General features: G+C 45.2%; 1 protein-coding gene across 4 annotated transcripts in view; it reads right to left on the bottom strand.

Moving 5' to 3' along the window:
- Positions 1 to 27,042, bottom strand: part of TEX55 (testis expressed 55) — a 543,889-nt gene that overhangs the window by 442,954 nt on the left and 73,893 nt on the right. For all 4 annotated transcript variants that reach the window (XM_069635919.1, XM_069635920.1, XM_069635922.1 and 1 more), the window contains exon 4: positions 12,824 to 12,889. In XM_069635919.1, coding sequence (XP_069492020.1) covers positions 12,824 to 12,889 — 66 coding nt within the window. The remainder of the gene's footprint in view (positions 1 to 12,823; positions 12,890 to 27,042) is intronic.

The raw sequence follows: 27,042 nt of genomic DNA, 5'->3' as shown, positions 1-27,042 counted from the left end.
CTTGGAGGATGATACAGGACTTACGCCCACTTAATGACGTCATGCAGAAAGAATTTCAACTTGTCCCAAATCCCGCGTCAATTTTGTGTAGTATCCCAAAGACAGCAACATGATTCACAGTGGTGGATTTGAAAAACACATTTTTCTCAGTACCACTGGACCCAGACTCACAGTACCTAACAGCATTTACCCTGGGTGGAAAAAGATATGAGCACTGCAGATTGCCCCAGGGATATTACGAGAGCCCAAGCATTTTCAATAGAATACTCCATGAAGACCTTGGCAACATTGTCACAAAGAGCAAAATAATACAATATGTAGATAACCTTTTAATTTGCGGAGAAAGTGAAGAACAGCGCAGATCAGATTCAATAACACTGTTAAAATTACTGGCCTACAAAGGGTACAAAGTAGACAGACAAAAACTACAGTACTGTCTAAAAGAAGTGCTGTATTTGGGACAACTGATATCAAAAGATGGCAAAAGACTACTCCCAGACAGGGCAGCAGCAGTACGAGCAACTATCAGGCCCCATACAGTGAAGGACATGCAGAAGTTTCTCGGCATATGTAACTATTCCCGGTCATGGATACTAGATAATGCAGCATACACCAGACCCCTGTTACAAGCACTAAAAGAGGCACAGAAAGAGGGCTCAGGGATCACATGGACTCCAGAAATTAATACAGCATTTGACATGTTAAAAGATCTCATCTCCATAGCACCAGTTCTGGCTACCCCAGACTATGACCGCAAGATCTTCCTATTCTCACACTGCGATGGGAGACTCATGACAGCAGTGTTGGTGCAGAAAACATCTCTAGGACACACCCCCTAGCTTACTACAGCGGCACACTCGACACGATAATGCAAGGACACTTCGCGTGCGAACAGGCTCTCACAGCCGCCACGTTCGCCATTGAGAAGAGCGCCACAATTGTAATGGGTTGTTCAGTAACGTTATTTGCTGAGCAGTCCTTGTTTGCCATTCTTGAAAAATCAAAATCCACACTGACGACACAAAGGGCCACAGAATATGAAATACTACTTTCAAGCTTCAACATACACATAGTACGTTGCAAAACAGTAAACCCAGCAACCTTCATCACAGAGGCATGCACAGTGGAGGACATGCAAAACCATGATTGTGCCACCTATGAAGGGGAAGGTGATGACATGCCCAAAGCAAATGAGAACGCACTAGAAGAAGGTGAAGTGCATTTTGTAGATGGGTCAGCATCAATTTGTCCAGAGACAGGAGAAAAGCACGTAGGAGCAGCAGTAGTACGGTTGGAAGATGGAGAATATGAGACTATTGTACAAAAAAGGTTACCAATGCATTTTTCATAGCAGGCAGCAGAATAAATAGCATTGATTGAGGCACTTCACGCAGCAAAAGGGTGCGCAGTAACAATATACACGGATTACGCGTACATGATGACAACGGTTCATAGAGGGTTGTCAAGGTGGGGGGGGAGAAGATTCAGAAGAACAGATGGGTCCACAGTACAGCATGCAGATCTCTTAAAATAATTAATAGAAGCACTAGCAGAACCCTCCATAGCGGCCCTGGTGAAGTGCCAGGCACACATTAATAGCAGTGACGTCATATCATTGGGCAGGGATTGCAGGAACATGTGGGAAAATTGGCAATAGAATACATAACATGCCAAACATATAATTCAGGAATGACTCTAAGAACATTGAGAGGGACACTGCCCCGCCCCATCGGACCCTTCCGTGAATTGCACATTGACTATGCAGACATGGGAGAAAGGTACAATGGAGCTAGATATCTCATTGTGGTGGTCTGCCCTTTTTCACGGTGGGTGGAGGCAAGACCTCCCTGTGCCCACCCGGATGCGAAATGTGCTGTGACATTTTTAGTAAGAAAGGTATTCCCAATGTGGGGAATTTGTGACGTCATACGTCCGACAATGGGACGCATTTCGTAAATGACTTGTTTAAGGCAGTAACATTTTTATTAGGCATCAACCACAAATGATGCTCGATTTATCACCCGCAAGCGAATGGATATGTAGAAAAGATAAACTGACTTCTCATAAGCAGATTGTCCAAATTGTGTCACACCCTAAAGAGAAATCGGGTGTATTGCTTTCCCCTAGCGCTATGTCAGTTGACAACACAGCCAAGCAAAGACATCCACTTGTCCCCACACGGGATAGTGACAGGGACACAAATGCACACTCCAATACGGAAAGCATCAGATGCTCACAAAACAACCACAATATTAGGATTGGAGTTCCATGAATATTTAACACAATTGACAAAAGCAGTACAGAGTATAGCAAAACAAATTGCACCACCCTTCACACAATAGAATGAAACGGACACGTTTATAGTTGCAACAGACAGCCCCAATGCACAGTTAATGTCCGGAGAGATGGTGTAGGTGCATAGTTTCATAAAACGATGGAATGCTCCACGATTTCATGGCCCATATGAAGTAGTGTATTGTACACCAACAGCAGTAAAGGTGAAGAGCTTGAAATACTGGATACATCTCTCGGACATACGAAAAGCACATCATAGCGTAACAACTGAGGGAGAGCAGCACAGCAGGAGGAGCATGACATGGCTGTACCATGAGGTAATAAAAAAATATTTAAAACAAGTATGCCACTGACCAAAGAGTTAAAGAAGGAAGTAAAGTGTAAAATTATCAAAAGGAGAAATAACTTATATGATTACATGCACTGCAAAATGAAAATGTGTACATAAATATGTAAAATGACTAGTTGTCTCTATCTCTCTCTCTCTCTTCAGTATCCCCACTATCTACCTGTTTCAGCCCTCTAGGAAATTAGTACTGAAATATTTTATGACAAGTATAAAAAAGTAAATAATAAAGATGAATGTGTACTTAACCCATTATATTTCACTCTGTAGGTACAAACATGGCTGAAACGAGGGCCCTCAATACCAGCAACACAACAATAGATAGCAATAGGGGAAATGTTAGCAATACCAGGGCTTACTCATATGTGTGTGGCTTGTACTTCGTTGCAATTGTTTTTTCTAAAATTCTAATGTGCCTTGCCCTTTACTGGCCAATATATTTTACTTTAATTGACATAAAATAAGGGGGGAAGGAGTTACAATGGGACAAGAAGGCACCCACCTAGTGTGGGATGGTTGTAAACTAATTTGAGCCCGCAATGTATCCACAAACCTTTTCGATAACGGCGCTGAGGGCTGGAACGAGGGCAAAGCCTCGACGTCGGTATCCGACGGACACGGTGCCGATGGAGAAGACGCTGACCTTGAGCCCTTACCAGGTTTCTGCGGTCTCGCTGGAGACGAGCACCGAGACCTGGAAGCACGTCTCTTACGACTATTCTGAGCCTTGTGTCAGGTTTCCTTCCCTTATTCAAGTTTCCTTCTCATTATTTCTCTTTATTTATCCTTTTCAGATTAGCTTTGTGTGGGTGGGAAGTTTTCTATTATAGTTGGTTTGGCCTTAACTTGCTGATTCAGAATCCTGGTTCTGACCCAAGGCAAAATGGAGCCTCACAGTGACAGCTCTGATTGGTTAGAAGACAATGCAGAACAACAATGAACATTCTAAACTGTCACTCTGTGCCTTTCATCATCAAAACCCCATCTGAGAGGACGTGTTTAGTGGCTGCTCCTGCTTTAGTCTTAGGCCTGGTGGATTTTATCCTTCAGGCGTCAGCAGTTGAGCGGCTACTTTCTTGGGGGTTACAGGAGAAGCTATCAGTTGGCAGGAATTCGTTTTTTGAAGACAGGAAAAGCAGAAGATCCTTAGGAATTCGCTCAGGAGATAAGTGACTTTATTTGTACTGTAACTCTGTTCATCATAATGACATTCCCCTTGAAAATTCGTGAAAAGTTGTGTTTGTACTAGAACTATTGAACTCCCGGAGTGCGCGTGTGTTTTCCAGCGCGGTGTTCCTTAGCGCGAGAATCTGTTTGTCGCGTGCGAATTCAAGTGCGCGTGTGTTTTCTAGCGCGGGTGTTCCGAGCGCGAGAAGCTGTTTGTCGCGTGCCATTTTAAATGCGCGTGTGTTTCAGAGCGCGGGTGCTCCTTAGCGCGAGAAGCTATACGTCGCGTGTGAACTAAAGAGCGCGTGTGTTTCCCAGCGCGAGTGTTCCTTCGCGTGAGAATCAATACGTCGCGTGTGGAATAAAGAGCGCGTGTGTTTTCTAGCGCGAGTGTTCCTTCGCGTGAGAATCAATTCGTCGCGTTTGAACTCAAGAGCGCGGGTGTTTTTATTTCGCGTGTTCCGCGCGAGAACATTATTGCGCGTGTGGATTTTTGCGCGTGTGGATTCTGTTGATCGCGTGTATTTGTTCGTAAGTGAACTCTTTGCGCGTGTTCTTCAACCAGGAAGATTTCTAAGTGAAGTTCATCGTTCATCTGAATGGAGATAACCTGCGTGTGCGTTTAACACGTGTTTTTTCTTCAAGGATTCAAAAACTCAATATAATTATAAATAGTTTGAAAAGTTTGAAAGAAAAAGAAAGAATATTTTTTAAGACAATCTAACTGGACATCCAGGGAATTTTGGAAAAAAGACAATGAACTAAGATTTCCAGATTTGCCTAAAGTAAGAAGTTGCTGTGAATTTCAAGTGTCTCAAGTAAGAGAGATTTTCAGCTTCTTTATCAGCTTCTCTAAGAAATTTCAAGAGAAGAGCCAGGTATGATTCTTCATTATTAGTTAAGGATTAATGTCTTCCCATTCGTAAGTAAATTAAGGAATTGTATCTGCTATTCTTATATCCTCTGCAGGTTCAGCTCTGGTTAGCCTTGACGCAGTCTGCCTGGTGTTGTTTTGTTATCCACTTCCCCCTTTCCCTTTGGGGTGTAGTTTACAGAGCTGAATTGAAGTCTAGTTCTGGGAATTACATCTCAGGGGGATTGTCGGGGGTTCAGCAGCTTCCGCGGACACAGGACCTCTCAGCCTGACACCTTGTCCGAATGGGACCTCGAAAGTTCCCGATGAGCGCCAGGTCGAGGACCCAAGCCCGAAGGCGTGCGCGCCACAGTACGAGACCGTTCCTTGCCGGCTTCATTAGAAGGCATGGATGGAACTGTGCCCTGCGATTGAAAAATCGCTAACATCTGCTCCGTAAAGGCAGCCCATTCCTCTAGAGTTGAGGACTTCGTCGGGCAAGCCACTTTCCTCGCGGCACCATTCTCTGAGGAGGACGGGGAAGGCGACCAGGATGGCGCTTCCTAGAATGCCGAGACAAGGAGGATGAATGGCGGGAACCACTCCGGGACGGAGATCCCTGGGATTCCTCCCGACATGGAGAGTCGCTCCTCGAATCGTTGATGGACATCCCCTTGGACTTGGATTTATGGGACCTACTGGGTTTTGAACCCCTACCTACCTGAAGCTTTCCCTTACGCTCCCTCAAGGCCTTAGAAGTTAGCTACTGGCATTTGGAACAGTTGTTGGTGTCGTGACTCTCACCCAAGCACCACAAACAAATGCGATGCGAGTCGGTAATCGACATTTTTGACTTGCAGTCCCAGCAAGTCTTGAAGCCAGACCGCGGAATCGGAGGGGTTGAAGAAGAAGACATTCACAAGGAATACACAAGGCGCGCCGAGTCTCCAAAGCAGACAAGTTTGTGGAAAAAACGTAACTGAGGCTACAGGCTCCGTGCATCCAATTTATAACATCCGGTGACGTCGCCCTCGACGGAGGCCTTCGAGGGACATTTATCCGACGCCATCGACGCAGGACGCCCTCTGCCAAAAATGTTTCCGAAGTGCACAGCTGTGGACATTACATGTCAAAGATGTGGAATACGTTGGAGGACACAATCCATTCGAACCGCTATTTCCGGATTGCTGGTATTAGCAGATTTCTAAGGAATTACTCGGAATGAGGGCCATTGTGTTTGCAGCAGCATGAGAATGTAACCACCTTATTCTGTTGAAAAGCAAACATTGTCTTCCTTCAGCATTGCTTAACTACCACAAAACCTGTGTATCTTGGGTGCTACACTGTAGATATTCACTTTCACATATGTGCTTGCTGTGTTTATGTGTAATTTAAAAAACATATCCTTATCATATTGTGCTAATGTGATACTTTAATAAGATGTGCGTTTTGTGTTTCACTGAACTGTTTAGAGTTTGTGTGTGCCTAAATGCTCTCCTGGTATCTAAATGCTGCATTCTGTTGTTCGTATGATCTGTTTATGAAGTGCAGATTTGCCGTTCTTGTTTTGTGCCTACATATTTAATAACTATCTGAAGAAGAACATAACAAAGAGGTATATTTAGGCAGGATATGGAAAATAATGAATGCCTCATGATGTAGCATGTTGAAACTGATGGAATGTCTAAAGATAAGTTACTGACATGTTGTATAAATACCACTGTCTGGAACACTGATTAAATGACTGGTGGTATGCATCCCCCAGACAAGAGATATTCTGGAGCTTCACAGTCTATGATGATTAGATGTGAGGGGGTGGAAGCAACTAGATGCACATTTTGTGTTAATAATCATTGTTCTCTTTGATGTGGCAAACAGAACATGCAAAGTAGTGTGTAATTATGAAGTAAGGGAGGACACGGAAGGACTTAAATAAATGTGTGTTTATTTATATATATCTAAGTAATAACTTATAATGATAATATATTAATATAAGTCTATTTTAGGGGACATGAAATCACACGCTGCTTCTTCTCCGTCTTCTCCCCAACCGTCAACCTCTCACGTTCCACCTTCTCGAGCTGTTCTGTCATTCCCCGTTCTCCCATCACGAGGCACGCTCGTGATGGCTCTCGCTTCCCCAGTGCATGCAGTGCCTATGCAATGCAATATCGTACTGTTAGGACACTACACATCCTCCTTCCTCATGAAAAAAAATAAACACTAAAAATCCACATAATCCAAGAAACGTTTTGGTTGTCTGTAGCTTCTTCCTGCTCTGGACTTCCTTCTGACCATCGACGGACGCTCATCTGGAAAGTTTGCCAAGGACAAAGCGCTTGCAGAGTCATGAAACAATCCCCTGTGTCTCATGCCATATTGACCATCTCCTCTGCCCTGTTCACCACACACTTTAGTTTTTCCCTTCTTTTCTCCTCTCCTCTCTTCCAACCTAGACCACTCATCAGCATCATTCTCACCTAAAACCATCACTCTTTCATTGTTCCAGACCCTGCCATCGTTGGTTTTTACAGCATGAGCATAAACTTCCACAACTCTAACAGGTTTAGACCAGTGACAGTCATTCTTCCTTAATGGTACTGGAAGCTTGACTCTCACTGAACAACCCACCTGTGGTGGAATTCCCCACCTGAATTTATTTACATCATGTAGAATCTTGTTGGACATTTGAGTCTTCCTAATGTTGTCTCTCACCCCTTCTAGATTCACTGCTGTTCCAACCATGACATTCATCCACCCACGGAAAAGCTTGGTGTTGGCACGTCTGCCTCTGCTCAATTCAAAGGGAGATACCCCCATGGTGACGTGAGGCGTGAACCTGTGCGCTAACAAAGTTTGCTTCACAAAGGTCTGCCAATCTTTCCCATTGGCCCAAGCCAATTTCACAGCATCCTTGATTACACGATTATACCGCTCAACAATCCCATTGGACGGAGGATGATATATCGCACAACACTGATGCTTAATGGACCTTTCAGTAAAATATGTTTCCATCATTTTTGACTTAAACTGCAAACCATTGTCCGTCAGAACCTCCTCAGGATAACCCTCTCGTTCACACACCTCCTCCATGAACTCAAAAATCTTTTGTGTAGCCACCTGTGGCATAAAAGCTATCTCTACCCATCTTGTCAACATGTCAATGATGACCAGACAAAATGTAGCACAACCACCACTCCATACCGGACCAATAACATCCATGGCAATCTTACTCCACGGCATTTCAGGAATATCTCTCAAAACCATGGGATATTTTGTCCCCATACACACTTTGTCACTTCTCATGCAAAGGATACACTTCTTGATTAGTTCTTCAACTTGACGGTCAACTCCAGGCCACCAGTATGTGTTCCTGACTCTCCTCTTCATTTTGACGATTCCTTGGTGCCCTTCGTGACCCATCTGCAATATTCTTTCTCTGAGACCACTCGGAGGAACCAGTTTATCATTTCTCATCAGATAGTCACTTTGCAGGTATAATTCACCTCACACCTCCCAGAAATTCTCGGCCCCATCTTGACCCATACTATTTTTGTTCCATCTTCCTTCTTCAACACGTCTCATTACTTCCAATAATATATTATCTTTTTTCATTTCCTCATCCCATTCTTCTTTAGATATGGAACAGTCGGATACTTCACAAACAACTTCCTCCTCTTCTGGATTGTCCTCTTCCACATCAACACCCGACAACCGTGACAGACAATCGGCCGTATAATTCTTTGACCCTGGAATGTGTACCACTTTGAAATCGAATTCCTGGAGCCTGGAAACCCACTTCCTGATCCTACTGGAAACCTTATCAAGACCTTTTGTGTTGAACATCTCCACTAATGGCTTGCGGTCAGTGTAAATGCTAAATCGTAGACCCCATACAAAACTTCTAAACTTCTCTGTGGCCCACTTTATTGCCAGAGCCTCCTTTTCAATCGTCGAATAATTCTTCTCTGCCCCTTTGAGAAGTCTAGAAGCAAAAGCAATCACCAATTCTTGTCCATCATGAAACTGGGATAAGGACGCTCCCAAACCCACTTCACTTGCATCTGTAGTAATTACTGTTTTTCTTCCTCTCACAAAACTTTTGAGAGAAGGAGCTTTGGCGAGTGCTTCCTTGATGAAATTAAATTCCTTGTCACACTTGTCATTCCATAGGAAATTTCTGTTCATTTTCAGTAGACTCCTTAATTGCACTGTATGATCAGAGAAGTTTTCAATACATTTTCCATAATACTCTGCCATGCCTCGAAATGTTCTGAGCTGATCTTTGCTACACGGTGTGACCATTAGTTTAATGGAATCGCTAAGTCCTTCTTCGGTGCAATGCCGTCACCTGAGATCACATGTCCCAAGTATTCGATCTCCTTTCTATTCAATTTGGACTTGTCTTTACTGAGCACGAGGCCCGCCTGGTGTAATTTCATGAGAACTCTGTTCAACCTCGTGTCATGCTCCGCTTGGTCGTTACCATAAATTAGAACATCATCTTGAAAGAATGCAACACCTTCTTCCCCAGCTAAGACCTTGTATATCTTTTTCTGAAATGCTGATGCCACTGAGATTAGGCCAAAAGGCATTCTGCAATATTGGTATAAATCCTCAGGCGTTATGAAAGCCGTCAAATGCTTGGAGTGGTCATGTAGTCAAACTTGGTGATAAGCGGCTGTGAGATCTAACGTAGAAAAGAACTTTGCCGGACCTAAAGTCAAAATCAGTTCTTTAATGTTCGGTAGGGGATGCCGATCCCAAATAACACACTTATTAAGTTCTCGCAAATCAATGCACAGCCTTACCTTTCCAGAACTTTTCCTTACAATCACCTTAGGTGACACCAACTCAGCCGCGTCAATCCTCTCAATCACACCTTGGTTCTCCAGTTTCTGCAATTCCTTCTTCACTTCATCTCTGAGAGCCAGAAGCACATTTCGAAGTTTCTGAGCAATTGGTTTTGAACCTGATTTAAGCAGGATGCGATGTGAAAACCCTTTCAGACATCCTATTATATTTTCTCTGAATACTTCATCCTTGATTTTCTGAAGGTTATCTCCAGCTTCCCCATCAATTTGGTACACAGTAGCATTAGCACTGGGATCCAGACGCACCCTCAGGAGTTTCTGATGGGTCCAGCTGAGTAATGAAGTTTCTCCATTTCTTGAAACATAGATGCAACCATTTACTCATCTATCCTTGAACTCTATGGTGGCCATGAACCAGCCAATCAGGTCTATTCTAGCTCCGCCATAGGCCTTGGGTTTTACATCGACTTCACATAAATATTCTGGGCCACAGGCTCTCCAGACATTCTCTGGAATGAGGGTATATTTGGCCCCTGAGTCTATCATCATCTCAATGGGACAACCATTTACTTTTACCTCTGCCCTAGGGCTTTCAATCTGTACACCTTCATCAGAGAGTACAAATACGCATTCTTCTTTTGCGTCACTATCCTCGATCCAATTGAGGGTTGGATTTTCACGGTACGAACTCCGGCAGCACTTAGTCAAATGACCTACGCCACCACACTTCCTACAAATCAACTTCAGGGCAGGGCAAGTGTTGCTGTTCGCCCAGTGGGAGGGGCTACCACACCTATAACATGACCTCTGTTTGGTTCTACTCCTCCTTCCCTGGTAACTTTGTCTCTTATTTTGGTTCTCTCCCTCTTGGATAGACATCCTGGCGTCCTCTCTATCTGATTTGTACCTTCGAGGATTCTCTATGGATTTTACTTTTAAGGATTTTGGCTGAGATTTTCTATATCTAGGAGCCATTGTCTTGTTACTGTTGCTTACTTCTCCTATTTCCTCATCTTGGTCATTTTGTATTGAGCTGATGGAAGGTTTGATTGTAACTTCTCTCACTCTGTTTTCCAAAGCTAGTACACAAGTCTCTGTGTGTTCAACCTCTTTGGCTAGTCTTAGGACCACATCAAGTGAGGGATCATCCTCGGACCAGAGTTTTTCTCTAACTTTGCTACTTCTGCATTCAAGCATAAATTGGTCTCTGATTCTCTCCTCTAATTGCTGATTGAACTTGCAATTCCGGGCCAATTTACTCAATGCCGTGATGTATTCCTCTATGGTCTCATCCTTTTCTTGAATCCTCTTCCCAAACTTGTACCTCTCCAAAATAGTACTGATTTTCTTTTCATAGTGCTTATTGAGTTTGAAGATTGCAATGTCCTATTCATTCATGTCCCCTCTCTCCTCATCTGTTAAGTCTGGGAGATCATCATACTTTTCTTGACCCGCCGGTCCTAGACAGTGTAAAAGTAAGGACTTTTTTCTTTCAATACTATAAGTAGTTCCACACACCACCTGCGCGCAGTGCTCAAAAGATTTGAGCCATCGCTTCCAGGGCAGAATTGGCTCTCCCACTTCTGGAAGAAACATATTAGGAGGGTGAACCCCTTGCATTGTCATGTCAATGAAAGATAAAACGGAGGAGAGTGACTTTAATAACGCGGCAGGTTGAGCAGAGGTAATACTCTATTCTGTTGACTCTCACCCTGGGATTCAATTGTAGCAGTGGCACCTAGCAGAAATGTGGACTTAAGTGTTGAATTGCAAATGCAGAGTGCTACACTTATGAGCTGGATTACGTTTTGATAGTGGCAGGCGAACTACGTAGAATTGTGCTTTTGTTTGCAGAACATATACAGCTTGAATGAAATATTGCTGTTTTGCAGGTGGCGGTTTAGTGCTTTCTTGTAGGCTAAACAGCGTTCACTGTGGGAGAACAGCTATCCATTCATATGATTGTTCACACTCCTTGCAGAGTTGGAGCATAAACTCGTAAACAAAACTGTGAGGTGTTGGCTGCACTTCTTAAATGTTGGCACGCCCACTGAAAACGGCTGTTGCTAGTATCTCAATTTTATTCATCTGGCGTAGCATACGGCAGCGAAAGGGTGGCGAAAAGGGAGTGCCTTCTAGTGTTCCAGTAAAGCCCACTCGGCTTCCTCCTGCTGGCTTCGGGAGACCAATCAGCGTCTCTAGGAGGTTAGATACAACCGCCACGCAGCTCGCACGGCCAACCGGAGAGAAATGAAGTCGGAAATCGATGAGGGCCGGGATGCAGGCGGCGCCGTTCCTACCTTCGCAACAGCCGGAGATCCTTCTCAACGGCCGCAAAGTCCGATCATACTCGTCACCATTGAAGTAAGGGAGGACACGGAAGGACTTAAATAAACGTGTGTTTATTTATATATATCTAAGTAATAACTTATAATGATAATATATTAATATAAGTCTATCTTAGGGGACATGAAATCACACGCTGCTTCTTCTCCGTCTTCTCCCCAACCGTCAACATCTCACGTTCCACCTTCTCAAGCTGTTCTGTCATTCCCCGTTCTCCCATCACGAGGCACGCTCGTGATGGCTCTCGCTTCCCCAGTGCACGCAGTGCCTATGCAATGCAATATCGTACTGTTAGGACACTACAAATTAACAGTTTGATCCAAAACATGTGCAAATGGATTAGTAATACGCCTGAGAAATGGTGATGGGAGGCATCACAATCCCTTCTTGAAGAAGATATATATATATATATATATACTCCTGAAGAAATTAGGCAAACAGGTTAACCTTGGATCGTACAATCCACAAAGGGACTGGGTCTAACAGGGAGTCAATGTCAGTGTTATTTATCAGTATGTTCTGAAATGTCTCATGGGTGATATGTTTTAGATAGAATTTTGGCAAAGGTGAACATAAAATGGGGTATTGGTCGAAGAACATCTTTGGCCCATTACACCAGACTTCATTGTGGTCTACACATGGTTACATTGCCCATAATACCAGAGCATTCACTAGGAATTAGAGTTTATTCCAAACAGGTAGACATTAATTCAAAATGGATAGTTTCTTATGACTGCTTTTGTAGAACATTTCACAGGTCTTGCGATCCTTTTGACAAAATCCCACATGCCTCTTTATGGTTATATGGCCATATGATAGGGTAAGTGTCACTGGTAGTTATATTGTTGTCCTTTATAGAGATGGCATTCAGAATCTGGTCCACCATATGGTTAGGGATAGAGATTAAATGAAACAAAGCATCCTTCTTTTTCATGACTCTTTCTACTTGCTGAGAATGAGAACAGCAAATGTCCACCTTATAAAACAATGATACTCACTAACCTCTTCTCCCTCCTGAGGAAGTTCATGCAAGCCTTCTGCTTTTTCTTCAACTAGTTCCTCCTCAGGCTGTAATAAGAACAAAACATCAAAAGCAAGAACAGAGAAGATGCTGTCTGGGAAAAGCTTCATCAATCAATCAATCAAATTAATTTGACCAAAATGCCATGAAAGTACATACTACATTAACAAAACCAAAATAGAAACAAGCAAAATAACAAAACATGACAGAAAAACATTGGAATCAATGTATCCTTCAGTCTTTGTTAAGTTGCCTCAGCTGTTATCCCAACGTCCCACCAATGACGATCGTCCACCAGTCCCATGCAATTCATATGCCCCTGTCCTATTACGATTCCCCATGGGCCGGTTCCCCAGTGATACAGCATGTGCCCCACATGGCACAAAGTAGTGGGGCCTTATTGCAACCGGGGAAATTATGTTATGATCAAGATAAGGACCGATTAGAATTGTGCTATTGGGTAGTGGGAAGCTTTTCCTATTGATGCTCAGGATACCATTAGCTGAATGGAATCATGGGCACTCTCCCCCTGATAATGCAATCTAGTGCAATTTGAGATTGGCTCAATGGATACAAAAAGGCAACCCCATAAAGTACGAAGTCAATGCAAACCTTTGTCTATCAGGGCCTCCCTAGGTTCATGCAGGTTTGAGGATAATTTGGGGGACTTGGGGCAAATATACCACACCTCTCTTTGGGCCCTGCCCAAGCTGTGCTCTGCCGCCTCTAGGGCAAGCAGGATATGACCTTCTCAGTCATTTGACCCATGAAGCGTGTTTCAGTTGAGGCTTTCACTGCCTCTTTCTCTCCCCCTCCTGCACCTCTGGCTGACTCACACCCTGACACAGCGCTTTTCATGCTCCACTCTACTATCTCTGACACTCTTGATGTACTTTCCCCTGTCATGAGGATCCACATGAAGCCTAAAGCCAAGTGCAACTCCTGGTACGACTCAGACCTCGTTACCCTTAAACGCAAGTGTAGGGTGGCTGAGAGGAAGTGGTTGGCACCTTGTACATCCTCTGACAAACTGGCCTGCCGACTGCTCCAAAGGCAATACTGACTCTCTGTTCTCACTAAGAAGAGAGATCACATCCAAGCCTGCGTCTCTGCGGCATCCAACAACACAGCTGAACTCTTTACAATCTGCAAGGAGCTGGCCAATCCTGCCACAGTCTCTACCTCTCCTGTCCCCTCCCAGGTCTTCGGTACGGCCCTGGCTTCTCGTTTCATCTCTAAAATCCAGGACATCCTGTCCGCCCTCTCGTCCTCTCCTGCTTCTGCCTCCACTCTCTCCTCTTCCTCCGGCCCCCCTACGGTGACCCCTCTCCCTTCTCTGCCATTCCTCTTTTCAACCCTGACAAGATTTCTAGACAAGTCCGTTCTATGAAAGCCCAGTTAAAACAGGTTCTTCCCTGTTCTTCCAAAACCATCAAGGACCACATTGACACCCTCACTCCAGCTTTGGCCAACCTCTGCAACCACTCTTTTGCCACTGGAACCTTCCCCCCCCTGAAGCACTCTCTTGTGCACCCTCTGCTCAAAGACCCCTCAGCTGACTCCTCCTGTCCAGCTACCTATCGCCCGATCTCCATCACTCCTTTCCTGGGCAGACTCCTGGAAAGGCTGGCCATCTCCCAGCGTAATCTTCATACTGAATCTGTTGGTTGTCTCCATGACCATCAGTCTGGCTTCAGAGCATCCAGAAGCACGGAAACTGTTCTCCTGAACATCCGGGAAGACCTGCTCTCTAACCTCAATGCTAATCTCCTCTCTGTCCTCATCTTAGTTGATCTCTCTTCTGCCTTTGACACGGTCAACCATGCCATCCTGCTCAACAGGCTCCATGATTACCTGGGTTTCACTGATCAGGCTCTGGCCTGGCTGACTTCTTTCTTCTCGGACTGACCCTCGCAGGTCCAACTTGGGTCCTTCCTCTATCTCTCTAACGTTTCTCACTGGTTGTTCAACCAATACCTGGCACCTCTCGCCCACCGCGTTGCTGCTCTCTGCTTCAACTTTCAGTGCTATGCGGATGGCATCCAGCTCACATTTAGGCTCCTCTCTGCCATCTCTTATCCTTCTCTAATCACGGATTGTCTGTCTGCAATCCAGGAGTGGTGTGCCACCAATGATCTCTGTCTGAATGCCAGTAAGACAGAGATCTTACTCAGCTTTTCCTGCCACTCTCTGGCCGGCCTCTCTTGGCCCTTTTCCTGCTCCCACCTGTGAGGCTAAGAACCTGGGGGTCATCTTCGACTCCACACTCTCCTTCTCTCCTCACATCTCTGACGTCTCTAAGAAGTCACAACAATCAGCTGCACCTCCTCAGAGGTATTCTTCCTTTCCTCACCTTCCCCCTGAAGATCTCTGTCTCCAGAGCTCTGGTTCTCTCTAGGCTGGACTATTGCAACAGCCTCTTTCTAAATCTGCCTGCTTCTACTCTCCGACCTCTGCAACGTATCCAGAACAGGACTGGAAGACTTGTCCTTGTCCTCAAGCCCAGGGATCTTATCTATCCAGGACTGAAATCTCTGCACTGGCTGCCAGTGGCTGCGAGGATTAAGTTCAAACCCCTCTGCATCATCCACAAGGCCTTCTGGGTCCTGGGGCCTCAATACCTTCAACTCTCTCTTCCTAAATATCTCCATTCTTGAGCTCTCCGCTGGGAGGGTCGGTCAGAGAGGAAAGAAGTCAGCCAAGCCAGAGCCTGACCAGTGATACCCAGGTTATCACGGATACGGTTGAGCAGGATGGCATGTTTGACAGTGTCAAAGGCAGAAGAGAGATCAAGCAAGACGCGGACACTGGGGGTGTTAGAGTCAAGGCTGGAGAGCAGGTCTTCACGAATGTTCAGAAGAGCAGTTTCCGTGGTTCTGGCAGCTCTGAAGTCAGACTGATGGTCATGAAGACAACCAACAGATTCAGTGTGGAGGTTAAGCTGGGAGATGGCCAGTTTCTCCAGGAGGAAAGGAGTGATGGAGATTGGCCGATAGTTGGCCGGGCAGGAGGGGTCGGCGGAGGGTTTCTTAAGAAGAGAGTGCACAGGGGAGTGCTTCGGGTGGATGGGAAGACTCCAGTGGGAAAGGAGTAATTGCAGAAATCAGCCAGGGCAGGAGCAAGGGAGTCGATGTGGTCCTTGATAGTTTTGGAGGAACAGGGGTGAACCTGTTTCAACAAGACTTTCATAGATCGGACTTGTCTAGAAACCTCGTCTGCAGAGAAAAGATGAAAGGCAGAGAAGGAGAGAGGGGAGTTGGCTGAAGAAGGGCCAGAGGTCGAGCAGGGAATAGGGGGGGGGGATTGGAGGAGAGTGAGGACAGGATGTCCTGAGTTTTAGAGATGAAGGGAGAAGCCAGTGCCGTGCAGAGGGGGAAGGGACAGAAGAGGTAGATACTGGTATGGTATGATATGGTATGATATGGCATTTATAACATGCCTGTACACAAGTGTTTTAGGCGCGAAAAGACAAGGAGGAGGAAACAGAGGGAGGACAAAACAACAATCTTACTAGGCCTTGTGTCATTCAGATCGAGCAAGTGCGGGGAAGTGGAAGAGGAGAAGTTATATGGGGGGAGGGAGAAGTGCAGGTAGTCAAAAAGTGCAGTGAGCAGGTGGGTCAGTGCAAGTAAATAAGGAAGTGCAGGCAACAGGTTGCTAATAAGTGCAGACAAGGCAAATATAACGTACAATTAATTGTTTCATTTATTTGATTAACAAAACTAAAATGTGAGCAAATATATTGCCTTTGTTGGTAGATATTACCTATCATTTATTGCAAAGATACCATACACATTAAAATACTTTTTTCATAATTTCATAACACAGGATTCAAAAACAAAAAAACATTCAATGGAAGAAAGGATAAGACAGAATGAAGAAAACTAGACCCGAGTCAATAGGAATACATATTGCACAGACACATTTCTTAAGTACTCATACAAATGTATATTTTCTGAAAATGTAAACACAGGATAAAGGAAAAATCCCAGCAACACGGATTAAATAATTATACAAAATAATGAACACACAGTACTTAATGAATAACCATGTCTTGTTCTTGAATATCATTAAATGTTCATATTCAGATGTTAAGGGAATTCAATAAAGGATCATTCTGAGATTTGATAGTATGGTAATGGTCAAATAATCTACCTGTAACATAACAGTGATCCGATGATCTAGCTTTGGCCAACAATTTGGAAAGGGTCAAATCATCTAGATTTGGCCAATAATCTGGAAATAGGTGATCTAGCTGTGGTCAGATTATCTAGCTGTGGTCTAACTTTTTGCGTCGTCACTAAGAGATGAATGTATATAGAATTGCATTTGGGTACATTCCAATTAAATCAATTCACAAGGAACTGAAAAGACGGGGGACATGCCAATAACTGGCTAAGCACATCAGCAAATGTACAACTATTTCGACTGAGGTTTGGTGGGGAAGGCTGATGTTGAGCACACAAATTTCATTGAATCTAGCTTTGCTGGCCTTCTTGAAAGAACTTTTTTGAATTAATGGCAGTCAAGTAAACCAAAGTGGAGCTGTACATTGAAGTTGAAGGTGCCCCTAATTGAAGGGGGGCCTTGAAGTTTATAATTTCTGGTATAACCTTTTGACATATTTTCTATGATCTTAATTTTTCTGTTTTTAAATTGCATTGTTGTTTTTTTTACTGTTTTCTGCTAGCTAAGGTTTAAGTTTGCCCGTTATTAGCTCCCTGGTCCCCTTGCGGACCCGCTAAGGACATCTGGTCCCGCAAGGAGACCTCGTAATTGGGCATCCCATAATGAACGGTGCCGGTCCCGTACCGGCACCCTTCATTACGGGAGCGCCAGGGTCTTAATGAGGCCCATAGTCAAAGAAGTGTGGTATAACAGATTCAAATTTTATTTTGCTGTGTCAATCTCTTGAATGAATTTGCATATCTCCTGGGATGTGATTGAGATGATGAAATAAAATAGTTGAAAGCACGTTTTAGGCAATTGTATGATTTTTAAAGGTTTAATCTGCTATGTCCATTGGCTGTTTAAGTGAATCTATGAATGAAGATTATTCTCTGGTGTTAAATGTTTCCTTGTTTACTGTGTTTTTCAATCTTCAAGTTCGTACACACTTTTTGTAATAAACATGGATATATATTTAATGCACTTTGCTTTTACGGTTCAACGTTAACCGAAATAAAGCCTTATGATGATGAATGTGGAGCTAAAGCATGCCTATAGTAACAGGTGTGCAAAGAAATAGGGGGAATCCTTGCATGCATGCAGTGAAACCTCGGTCCATCTCTGCCAAATTATTCAATGCCAAAAGCAAATGCATGACCTTCATATGTTGCATAATACACATAATTTAGGTCTGGGTCAGAGGTTATTTGTGCCCTTTGTAAATTTGAGTCCGAATCCATCTTGCCTGTCCCATTAAATATTTTTAACTTTCATGTGACTGCTTTCATTTTACTTTTTTCAATCAGGCTCTAAAGATTTGAGCTTTCCTTTACACATGTTGATATGCAGACCCTCTAAATATGTATCCACTTCATTACTGGATATCAGTCTATTCTGCATGTGTAAGGTTTTGAATTAATCTGAAAATAATGTAGAAATAGCTCCACTTCCATTCTTGACAAGATGGTCTAGCCTTGAAGAAAACGCTTCTATCTAATTGTCCCATGACAGTGTCGGGGTGGACCCTCTGATCTCTCTCTTTCTAAATAAAACCAGCTCTCAAGAAGTGAGTGCACGCTTTGTCAGTAAAGTATGCATATTATATACAAATGGTTGGGAGGGGATAGATGGCTCCTTAGAGCCTGAACTAACCCGATTCTCCTCGAACAACACAAAGGCTGCATCCTATATACATGTTTGAAACATTTAGCACACTCCAACATAACAAGGTCATCCCCCCAGTTATGATTGGCTAACCCAAAACAAAGAAATCAAATGCCCCTAAGTTCCCACACCCTTATTGGGCACATCATCTAACCACTATCCCCTTCAACATTCATTTACATTAGAAATATTTACAAGTCCAACCTCGTTGGGTTCTTTCCATAGGTCATGACATCAGCACATAGATACTTATTCATCTACAACAATCCTAATGCATTACAAGTTCATCTGGTTGGGGACCTCTAACCCGGGTGTGATACAGAAAATGACTGCACCTCTGTATCATATCTACAGACTCTATGTGGATTTCTCGGAAGGGCCCATTTGTCACTCGCCGTCCTGTTTGGCGTTTGTATCCGCGTTGGCGGTTACGCGCTGGTAGGACGTGCGGAGGTTCCGCTACGTCGTTTTCTGTTACGCACCCTGCGGTCTAGTGGTTTTTCAACATGGCGCCGCTGGCGAGTATTTCTTTCCTTCTCTCCCAGCGATCGCCGCGTTGCAACCCCACTTCATTGCGCTAGTTCGCTTCCTTTGGGTTAACACGCTAGTTTTCCAGCCTCGACCGCTTCGGTCTCTTCTCTCTACCTTCGGTCCGCCTGCCTTGGACTGCCTTTCCGCCTCTCTACTTTCCTGCCTTTCCTCCTCTCCCTACCCTCTTGTTTTGGTTTCTCTCTCTCGGATTGCCGTCCTCCGCGTCCATTCCGCCCTTTCTGCCTTACCTTCGGCTGCACTTCCTATCTGCGGCCCTGGTTTACGGTTGGATTGTCTCCCCCGGCTGGTTCTCCGGTGCCTTCCTTCCTCTCCGGGTTCTTCTCTACGTTGGAGCTCCGTCTTCACCTGTTTTCAGCAGCTTCCTGCCACAAGAACGTCATTACCACTCCTGGCTCCGGATCCCCTCCAGCCGCCACACTCCTTGAAGGGTTTTTTCTGCCTTAATTGGCTTTTTCCCTTCGCTTTGTCTGGACTCGGGAAGGGGGCCCCAGGTTTGCTATACTTTAGCGTTCACTGTGGCTTCCTCTCGAGACAGATACGTCCTACATAAAAAGGAGAAGGATTATCTATCTCACCGACAACTACAACTGGAGGATTTTGAATCAGGTGAGGAGAGTGGGGAGGAACGGGACTTAGCGGAATCACCCAGTCAGGACAGATTGCAACGCCACCCAGAAGAAATGTCGGCAGAAGATCAAATACAAGAACTGTGGAAGGCTATCCAGGGATTATCCCAAGAGTTACAAAATGTGAAGGCAGAGAATGTGGTCTTGAAACAGATGATTACTGCCCGTGAACCTCAATCCCCAGAACTCCCCGTTATGGCTCTTTCGGCTGGGAAGTTCGATGGAACTCCTAAAAAAGTAAAAGAATTTTTGGAGGCCTGTTTAGTATATTTTACTTTCAGGCCCCGGCTTTTTGCTACCGACCAGACTAAAATCGGATTCATGATATCTAACATGATCGGCAATGCCCTGGCATGGGCTACTCCGCTGGTTACCGGATCTAATCCCATCTTACATGATTTTGCGGGTTTTCAGACCCTGTTGCAGCAAACCTTTGAGAGACCCGAACTGACCTACACTGCCTGCGAAGACCTGCTGGATATCCGTCAAGGGTCATCGGATGTCCTATCGTACATTTCTGAATTCAAGAGATTGGCTTCGGGTGCTGGGTGGTCTGAACAGGCACAATTTGCCATATTCCGGCGAGGCCTCAAGGAAGAAATCAAAGACGAACTCGCCAGGTCTTCCAGACAACCTTCTTTTTCTGATTTGCTTTCCGCAGCCTTACAGATTGAATATAGACTGCAGGAGCGACGGTCAGAACGCCGTAAACAACGAACTACTGATCATATATCTGGTTCCGCCCCGTCCTCTATCTCCTCCTCTCCTTCCCACACCTCAGATGAACCCATGCAGATTGGATCTACAAGAGGACCTCTTTCTACTGCAGAAAGAAGAAGAAGGAAGGAAAAAGGTCTATGTGCCTATTGTGGGTCGGATCAACATCTCCTAAAGGAATGTTCTGTTCTTCCTCAGAAACGTCAGGGAAACGGTTTCCCTCGGCGCCAGTAGGGACCTGGTTCCGAGGGGCTTCGGACTCATTCACCAGTCCCTATGTTTCTCTCTCAATTTCGGCTCCTTACATCCCCGAGGATTCCAGGCTTATGGTTCTACCCGTTACTATCAAGTTCAACGGCAGAGCGGTTGAGTGCCTCGCGCTTCTGGACTGCGGGGCCGCCGGAAATTTTGTCGACGTCATCTGGACAAAAAGAATGGGTCTTCGCACCTTACCTCGTAAAGAAGATCAAAAAGTTGAAGGGGTCGATGGTTCTCCTCTTTCTTCAGGACCCATAACTCACACCACTGAAGATCTATCGGTGACCATATTCCAACATACCGAGACTATCCGGTTCGACATTATTCGAGCTGCCCATTTTCCGGTTATTCTTGGCATCACATGGCTCAGGAAGCATAATCCCCATGTCAATTGGGCGGATAACCAACTACGGTTTTGTTCCTCCTATTGCAAACTCAACTGTTTTTCTGACGACGGTCTTCCTCAGGTTGTTACGGGGTCTACCACACAGCTGTCTGGGGTTCATGCTCTACCCCTGTACTGTTCCCCCTACTTGGAGGTGTTTGTCGAGAAAAAACCAGCTACTTTACCTCCCCATAGACCAGAAGATTGTACCATAGACTTAGAACCAAATGCATTGGTTCCCTTCTGTAGGATGTTCTCTTTAACTCAAGCAGAAAGACAGGTTCTAAGAGATTATCTTGATGCCAATGTTCAGAATGGGCTCATTCAATCTTCCAAATCTCCTGCCGGAGCTTCTTTGTTCTTTGTTAAAAAGAGGGACTCTACTGACTTGCGTCCTTGTATCGATTACCGGGGTCTCAACAAAGTTACCATCCGGGATCGGTATCCTATGCCTTTAATTCATGAGATCATCGAAGCTGTTCAAGGTGCACGTTGGTTCACTAAATTAGACCTCAGAAACGCTTATCATCTGTTACGCATCGCCAAAGGAGACGAATGGAAGACCGCTTTTCGTACTCCTTTTGGCTTATTCGAGTACCGCGTCATGCCTTTTGGTTTGGTTAATGCTCCTGCTGTTTTTCAACGGTTTATGGATCGGATGTTTTCAGACTTATTGTCTGTCTCCATGATCATATACCTGGACGACATTCTGATATTTTCCGGCACTCTAGAGGATCACAAAATTCATGTACAAAGTGTTCTGGGAAGACTTAAAGACAACCAACTTCTTGTCAAACCAGAGAAATGTATTTTTGCGGCTACCTCAGTGCCCTATTTAGGGTATCACCTTTCTGAAAGAGGCATCGCCATGGATTCCAGCAAAGTATCAGCTATTCTGGACTGGCCTTCTCCCACTTCGACCAAGGAGGTCCAAAGGTTTCTAGGGCTCTCTAATTTCTATCGTTCATTCATCTCAAACTTTTCTGAAGTTGTTCTCCCTATTACTTCTTTACTCAAGAAGACCAACAATCCCTTTAGCTGGACTTCGGAAGCAGAACTGAGCTTTCACAATCTCAAGAACCTCTTTTGTACTGCTCCCATTTTGCGCCATCCCGACCAGAATAGACAGTTCCTCGTCGAAACTGATGCCTCGGCCATGGCCATTGGAGCGGTGCTGCTCCAAGTTTTCGAGGAACGAGAGCACCCCATTTGCTACCTATCCAAGACGTTGAATCCCAGCCAACTCAACTACTCCGTACTGGAAAAAGAATTGCTGGCTATAAAACAAGCTTGTGAGACCTGGCGGCATCTATTGATGGGAGCAAGGCAGACCGTTATCATCAGAACGGACCATAAGAATCTCAAGGTCCTTCAGAATATGGAATGTGTCAACTCCAGGCAGGCTCGCTGGGCATATTTCTTTGCTCAATACGATCTGCAAATTACCTACTTGCCTGGTTCAAGCAATACTCTTGCGGATGCTCTCTCTCGGAAGGGTCTCATAGGCGAAGAAAAAAGACATACCCCAGAGCCGATGTTCCACAGGAATAGGATCTTAACAGTTGCTAAAACCTTTTTGGAAGAGGTTCGTGCTGGTGTTGCTTCGGAAGGGACTGTTCCACTACTCAGAGGAGAGAGATCCTACAGCAAGAGGGAGGGTCTGCTATTCCTCCACCACCGCTTATACATACCTTCCGGTCCACTACGTCTGAAGATCATAAACTGGTGTCATGATTCACTCACTGCAGGTCATCGAGGGAAGCTTAATACTACAGAATCTATCGCTCGCTCTTTTTTTTGGCCGGAACTCAAAAAGGATGTAGAGGATTACATACTCAGTTGTCCAGTTTGTGCCATGACGAAATCCATCACTGGCAAACCCTTGGGTCTTCTCACCCAACCTGAGGTACCCTCTCGCCCTTGGGGCTTGCTTTCTACGGATTTCATTGTAGAACTTCCTGTATCCAACTCCTGCTCATGTATTATGGTTACAGTTGACACCATGACTAAATTGGCTCACTTTTCCCCATTGCCTGGTCTTCCCACCGCTACCGAGATGGCTGAGGTTTTCGCCCAGGATATCTTCCGTCTCCATGGTCTTCCTGACAAGATCATCTCGGATCGTGGCAGCCAATTCATTTCTAAGTTTTGGAAGGCTCTTTGTTCTCCTCTTGGTATGGAACGTGCTCTGTCGTCTGGGTTCCTCCCTCAGACCAACGGTCAAACTGAGCGTCTTAACGCCACATTGGAACAGTACCTTAGGTGCTACAGCAATCGTCTTCAGGACAATTGGGTATCTTTGCTCCCTACGGCAGAGTTTACTTATAATAACTCATTTCATACAGCCATTGGACTCTCTCCTTTCTTTTGCACCTATGGAGTACACCCAAGATCTCTTCTTCCCTACATTCCGTCGCCCACCAATTCCCCGACGGCTGAAGAGGTACTGCAGTCTATTTCTGATGCACACGTCACTGCCAAAAGATGTTTGGAAAAGAGTCGTCAATACAACAAAACCCAAGCGGACAAACATCGTAGGCCTTGCCCTGTATGGAAGGAGGGGGACAGGGTCTGGTTGTCCACCAGGTTCTTGCCGCGATGGGTTCACCCTTCCAAACTCTCTCCTCGCTTTTTGGGTCCTTTTCCCATACTTTCCAAAATAAATCCTGTTTCCTTTCGACTTAAACTACCTTCTTACCTCCACCGCATTCATCCTGTCTTCCATGCCTCTCTTCTCAAACCTTTCATTCCGGACGTCCACCAGAGAGCTGTTCCCGATCAGCCCTTTCCTCAGGTGGATTCCTCCATGGAATATGAAGTATCTACTTTACGCGACTCCCGCCACTACCGTGGTCGGTTGGAGTATTTGGTGTCCTGGAAGGGTTACCCTAGGTCGGAGGACTCGTGGGAACCAGCTTCCAACATTCATGCCCCTCGGTTGTTGGCTCAATTTCATGCCCGTTTCCCCTTCAAGCCGGGGGTCCTACGCTCTAGGAGGGGGCATACTGTCACTCGCCGTCCTGTTTGGCGTTTGTATCCGCGTTGGCGGTTACGCGCTGGTAGGACGTGCGGAGGTTCCGCTACGTCGTTTTCTGTTACGCACCCTGCGGTCTAGTGGTTTTTCAACATGGCGCCGCTGGCGAGTATTTCTTTCCTTCTCTCCCAGCGATCGCCGCGTTGCAACCCCACTTCATTGCGCTAGTTCGCTTCCTTTGGGTTAACACGCTAGTTTTCCAGCCTCGACCGCTTCGGTCTCTTCTCTCTACCTTCGGTCCGCCTGCCTTGGACTGCCTTTCCGCCTCTCTACTTTCCTGCCTTTCCTCCTCTCCCTACCCTCTTGTTTTGGTTTCTCTCTCTCGGATTGCCGTCCTCCGCGTCCATTCCGCCCTTTCTGCCTTACCTTCGGCTGCACTTCCTATCTGCGGCCCTGGTTTACGGTTGGATTGTCTCCCCCGGCTGGTTCTCCGGTGCCTTCCTTCCTCTCCGGGTTCTTCTCTACGTTGGAGCTCCGTCTTCACCTGTTTTCAGCAGCTTCCTGCCACAAGAACGTCATTACCACTCCTGGCTCCGGATCCCCTCCAGCCGCCACACTCCTTGAAGGGTTTTTTCTGCCTTAATTGGCTTTTTCCCTTCGCTTTGTCTGGACTCGGGAAGGGGGCCCCAGGTTTGCTATACTTTAGCGTTCACTGTGGCTTCCTCTCGAGACAGATACGTCCTACATAAAAAGGAGAAGGATTATCTATCTCACCGACAACTACAACTGGAGGATTTTGAATCAGGTGAGGAGAGTGGGGAGGAACGGGACTTAGCGGAATCACCCAGTCAGGACACCATTAGTTCGAGGCTAAATTCATCGTATTATCTTCATGGTGTTTTCAGGAACCAGACTAAACACATTCAATTTAACTTTTCTCGAGAATAGAATAGAAAAGACAGAGAAGAAGCCTAAAGAAATTGTATAATAGTTCAATGGAAAGGGCCTTCTCTCTGCCCAAGTTTTAGGAGTACAGCTGAAAAGTCAGATTAAGTGGTTTTGTGGGCCTTTGCAAATTCCTTTATTTCTGCATTTGTTAAATGCAGAGGTAGGAGCTGTCGGCAATTCAAATTTGGCCAATCGGCTGTTAAAGAAAAGTGTGCAATAGCTGCTGTTATGATGATTTCCATATGCAAATTTATTCTGCTGCATGTAACTTTTTTACTGAAAGGTTACCATCTCCCCTAATAGCTAACGGGTTAGCATTAGGGCATGAACGGCAGATCATTTACATGTGTGCTTACTATATGGATGCAGTGAACCAGTAATATCAAGTGTCCTGAGTGCCAATCTACCTTCTCTAGGTTGAGGAGAAACACTTGGGTGCATTTCATTTGAAGGAGAGCCCAGGATCTGATAGACTGCAGCGCTTTGGGTCTTGCCAGCCGCTGATGTGAGGGGGAGTGTAATAGGCGCAAAGAGCAGAGCTTAGTCGTAGGCCAATTATTGTTCATGAAGTAGGACTCGGGTGGGCATCTGTGGGCGACTTCTGTGATTAGTGTAAGGTGGTAGTTTGTCTTAGAGAAGTGTTGGTTAGTCAGGGGAAGACAAGGAGGGCTTAAAGACAAAACAATCTGGTGTCCTCCATATACTCCTACCACTAGCCTCTTGCACACGGGTCCCATTGCACTCTCTCAAATTACCTCTGTCAATCCCTCTCTCTCTCTCTTTTTCTCTCTTTCTCTCTCTCGCATAGATACATTGTGCCCCATGCACATCAATGATTTGTAAAGATTAGGGAAGGGGCACTCTGTATACCCCACTCATTACATGTTAAGTGTTAGAACAAGCTGACCAATAAGAGCTGCTTGAAATATGAGGCGCCCATTTCACCTTCCTCAGTATGCTGGCTGGCATGCTGCAAGCAGCCCCAAGCCTACATCTGTCTTCTTAGGCGTTGTGTGCTGTGACCAGCTGTGGCCTTTGCCCATCAGGGCAGAGATAGGCAATGTCAGGCAATTGGGGCAGTGGCCAGAATCCATGATCATTATTATGGTATTTATTGAGCATGGACCTGGCTTCGAGAAGCAACAAAGCGCTTTACAGAGGTATACACCAATACAGATGCATACCGGAGCGCTTTACAGGGATATACAACAGTACGGATGCATAGCAGAGCGCTTTACAGAGGTATACAACAGTACGGATGCATAGCAGAGCGCTTTACAGAGGTATACAACAGTACAAATCCATAACGGAGCCCCTTTACAGAGGTATACAAGTGTGTATGCATCACAGAGTGCTTTTCAGAGGTAAGAACTGAACAGATATACAGTGGGGGGTAGGATACATCTGTACCAAGTCAGGTGGCGTTCTGGGGAGCGACGTGATGGCCTAGGTGTTGAGGAGGAGAGACTCCTTGAAGAGGTGGGTCATGGTCCTTTCTCCTAGAGATTTACCTCCATCTCCAACTCTTCTCACAAAGTGCACACAGCCACCGGCAAAATTAAATCCTCTTCCTCCCCTCACTGGGCAGTGGACGGAAATCACAGAAGGTGGTTTTATTCCTTGCAGTGAAGTATTCAGGTGTCATTCTGAGACGATTGTTTTCTTTCTGGTCACATTTATCATTACTCCTATAATTTTGTCTTTGAGAAACAGGTAATTGACCACACTGATGCTGTAACAGCTCTGAATCTTGTTTAACTACCTTAGGTCAGAAACATGGTTGTTCTATCTGCAGGGTGCTTTTGTGAGTGATTTCTTTGATACAGTAATGTGATTTTCCTTATTATAATAGTGGTACAGCGTATATATCTGCTTGGGTGACATTGTTTAAATGGCATTTCCTGGGAT

The sequence above is a fragment of the Ambystoma mexicanum genome, chromosome 7p, assembly GCF_040938575.1.
Source record: "Ambystoma mexicanum isolate Mex_15411 chromosome 7p, UKY_AmexF1_1, whole genome shotgun sequence".
Lineage (NCBI taxonomy): Eukaryota > Metazoa > Chordata > Amphibia > Caudata > Ambystomatidae > Ambystoma > Ambystoma mexicanum.
The sequence above is the reverse complement of the archived record's forward strand: the minus strand, read 5'-3'. Positions and strand labels throughout refer to the sequence as shown.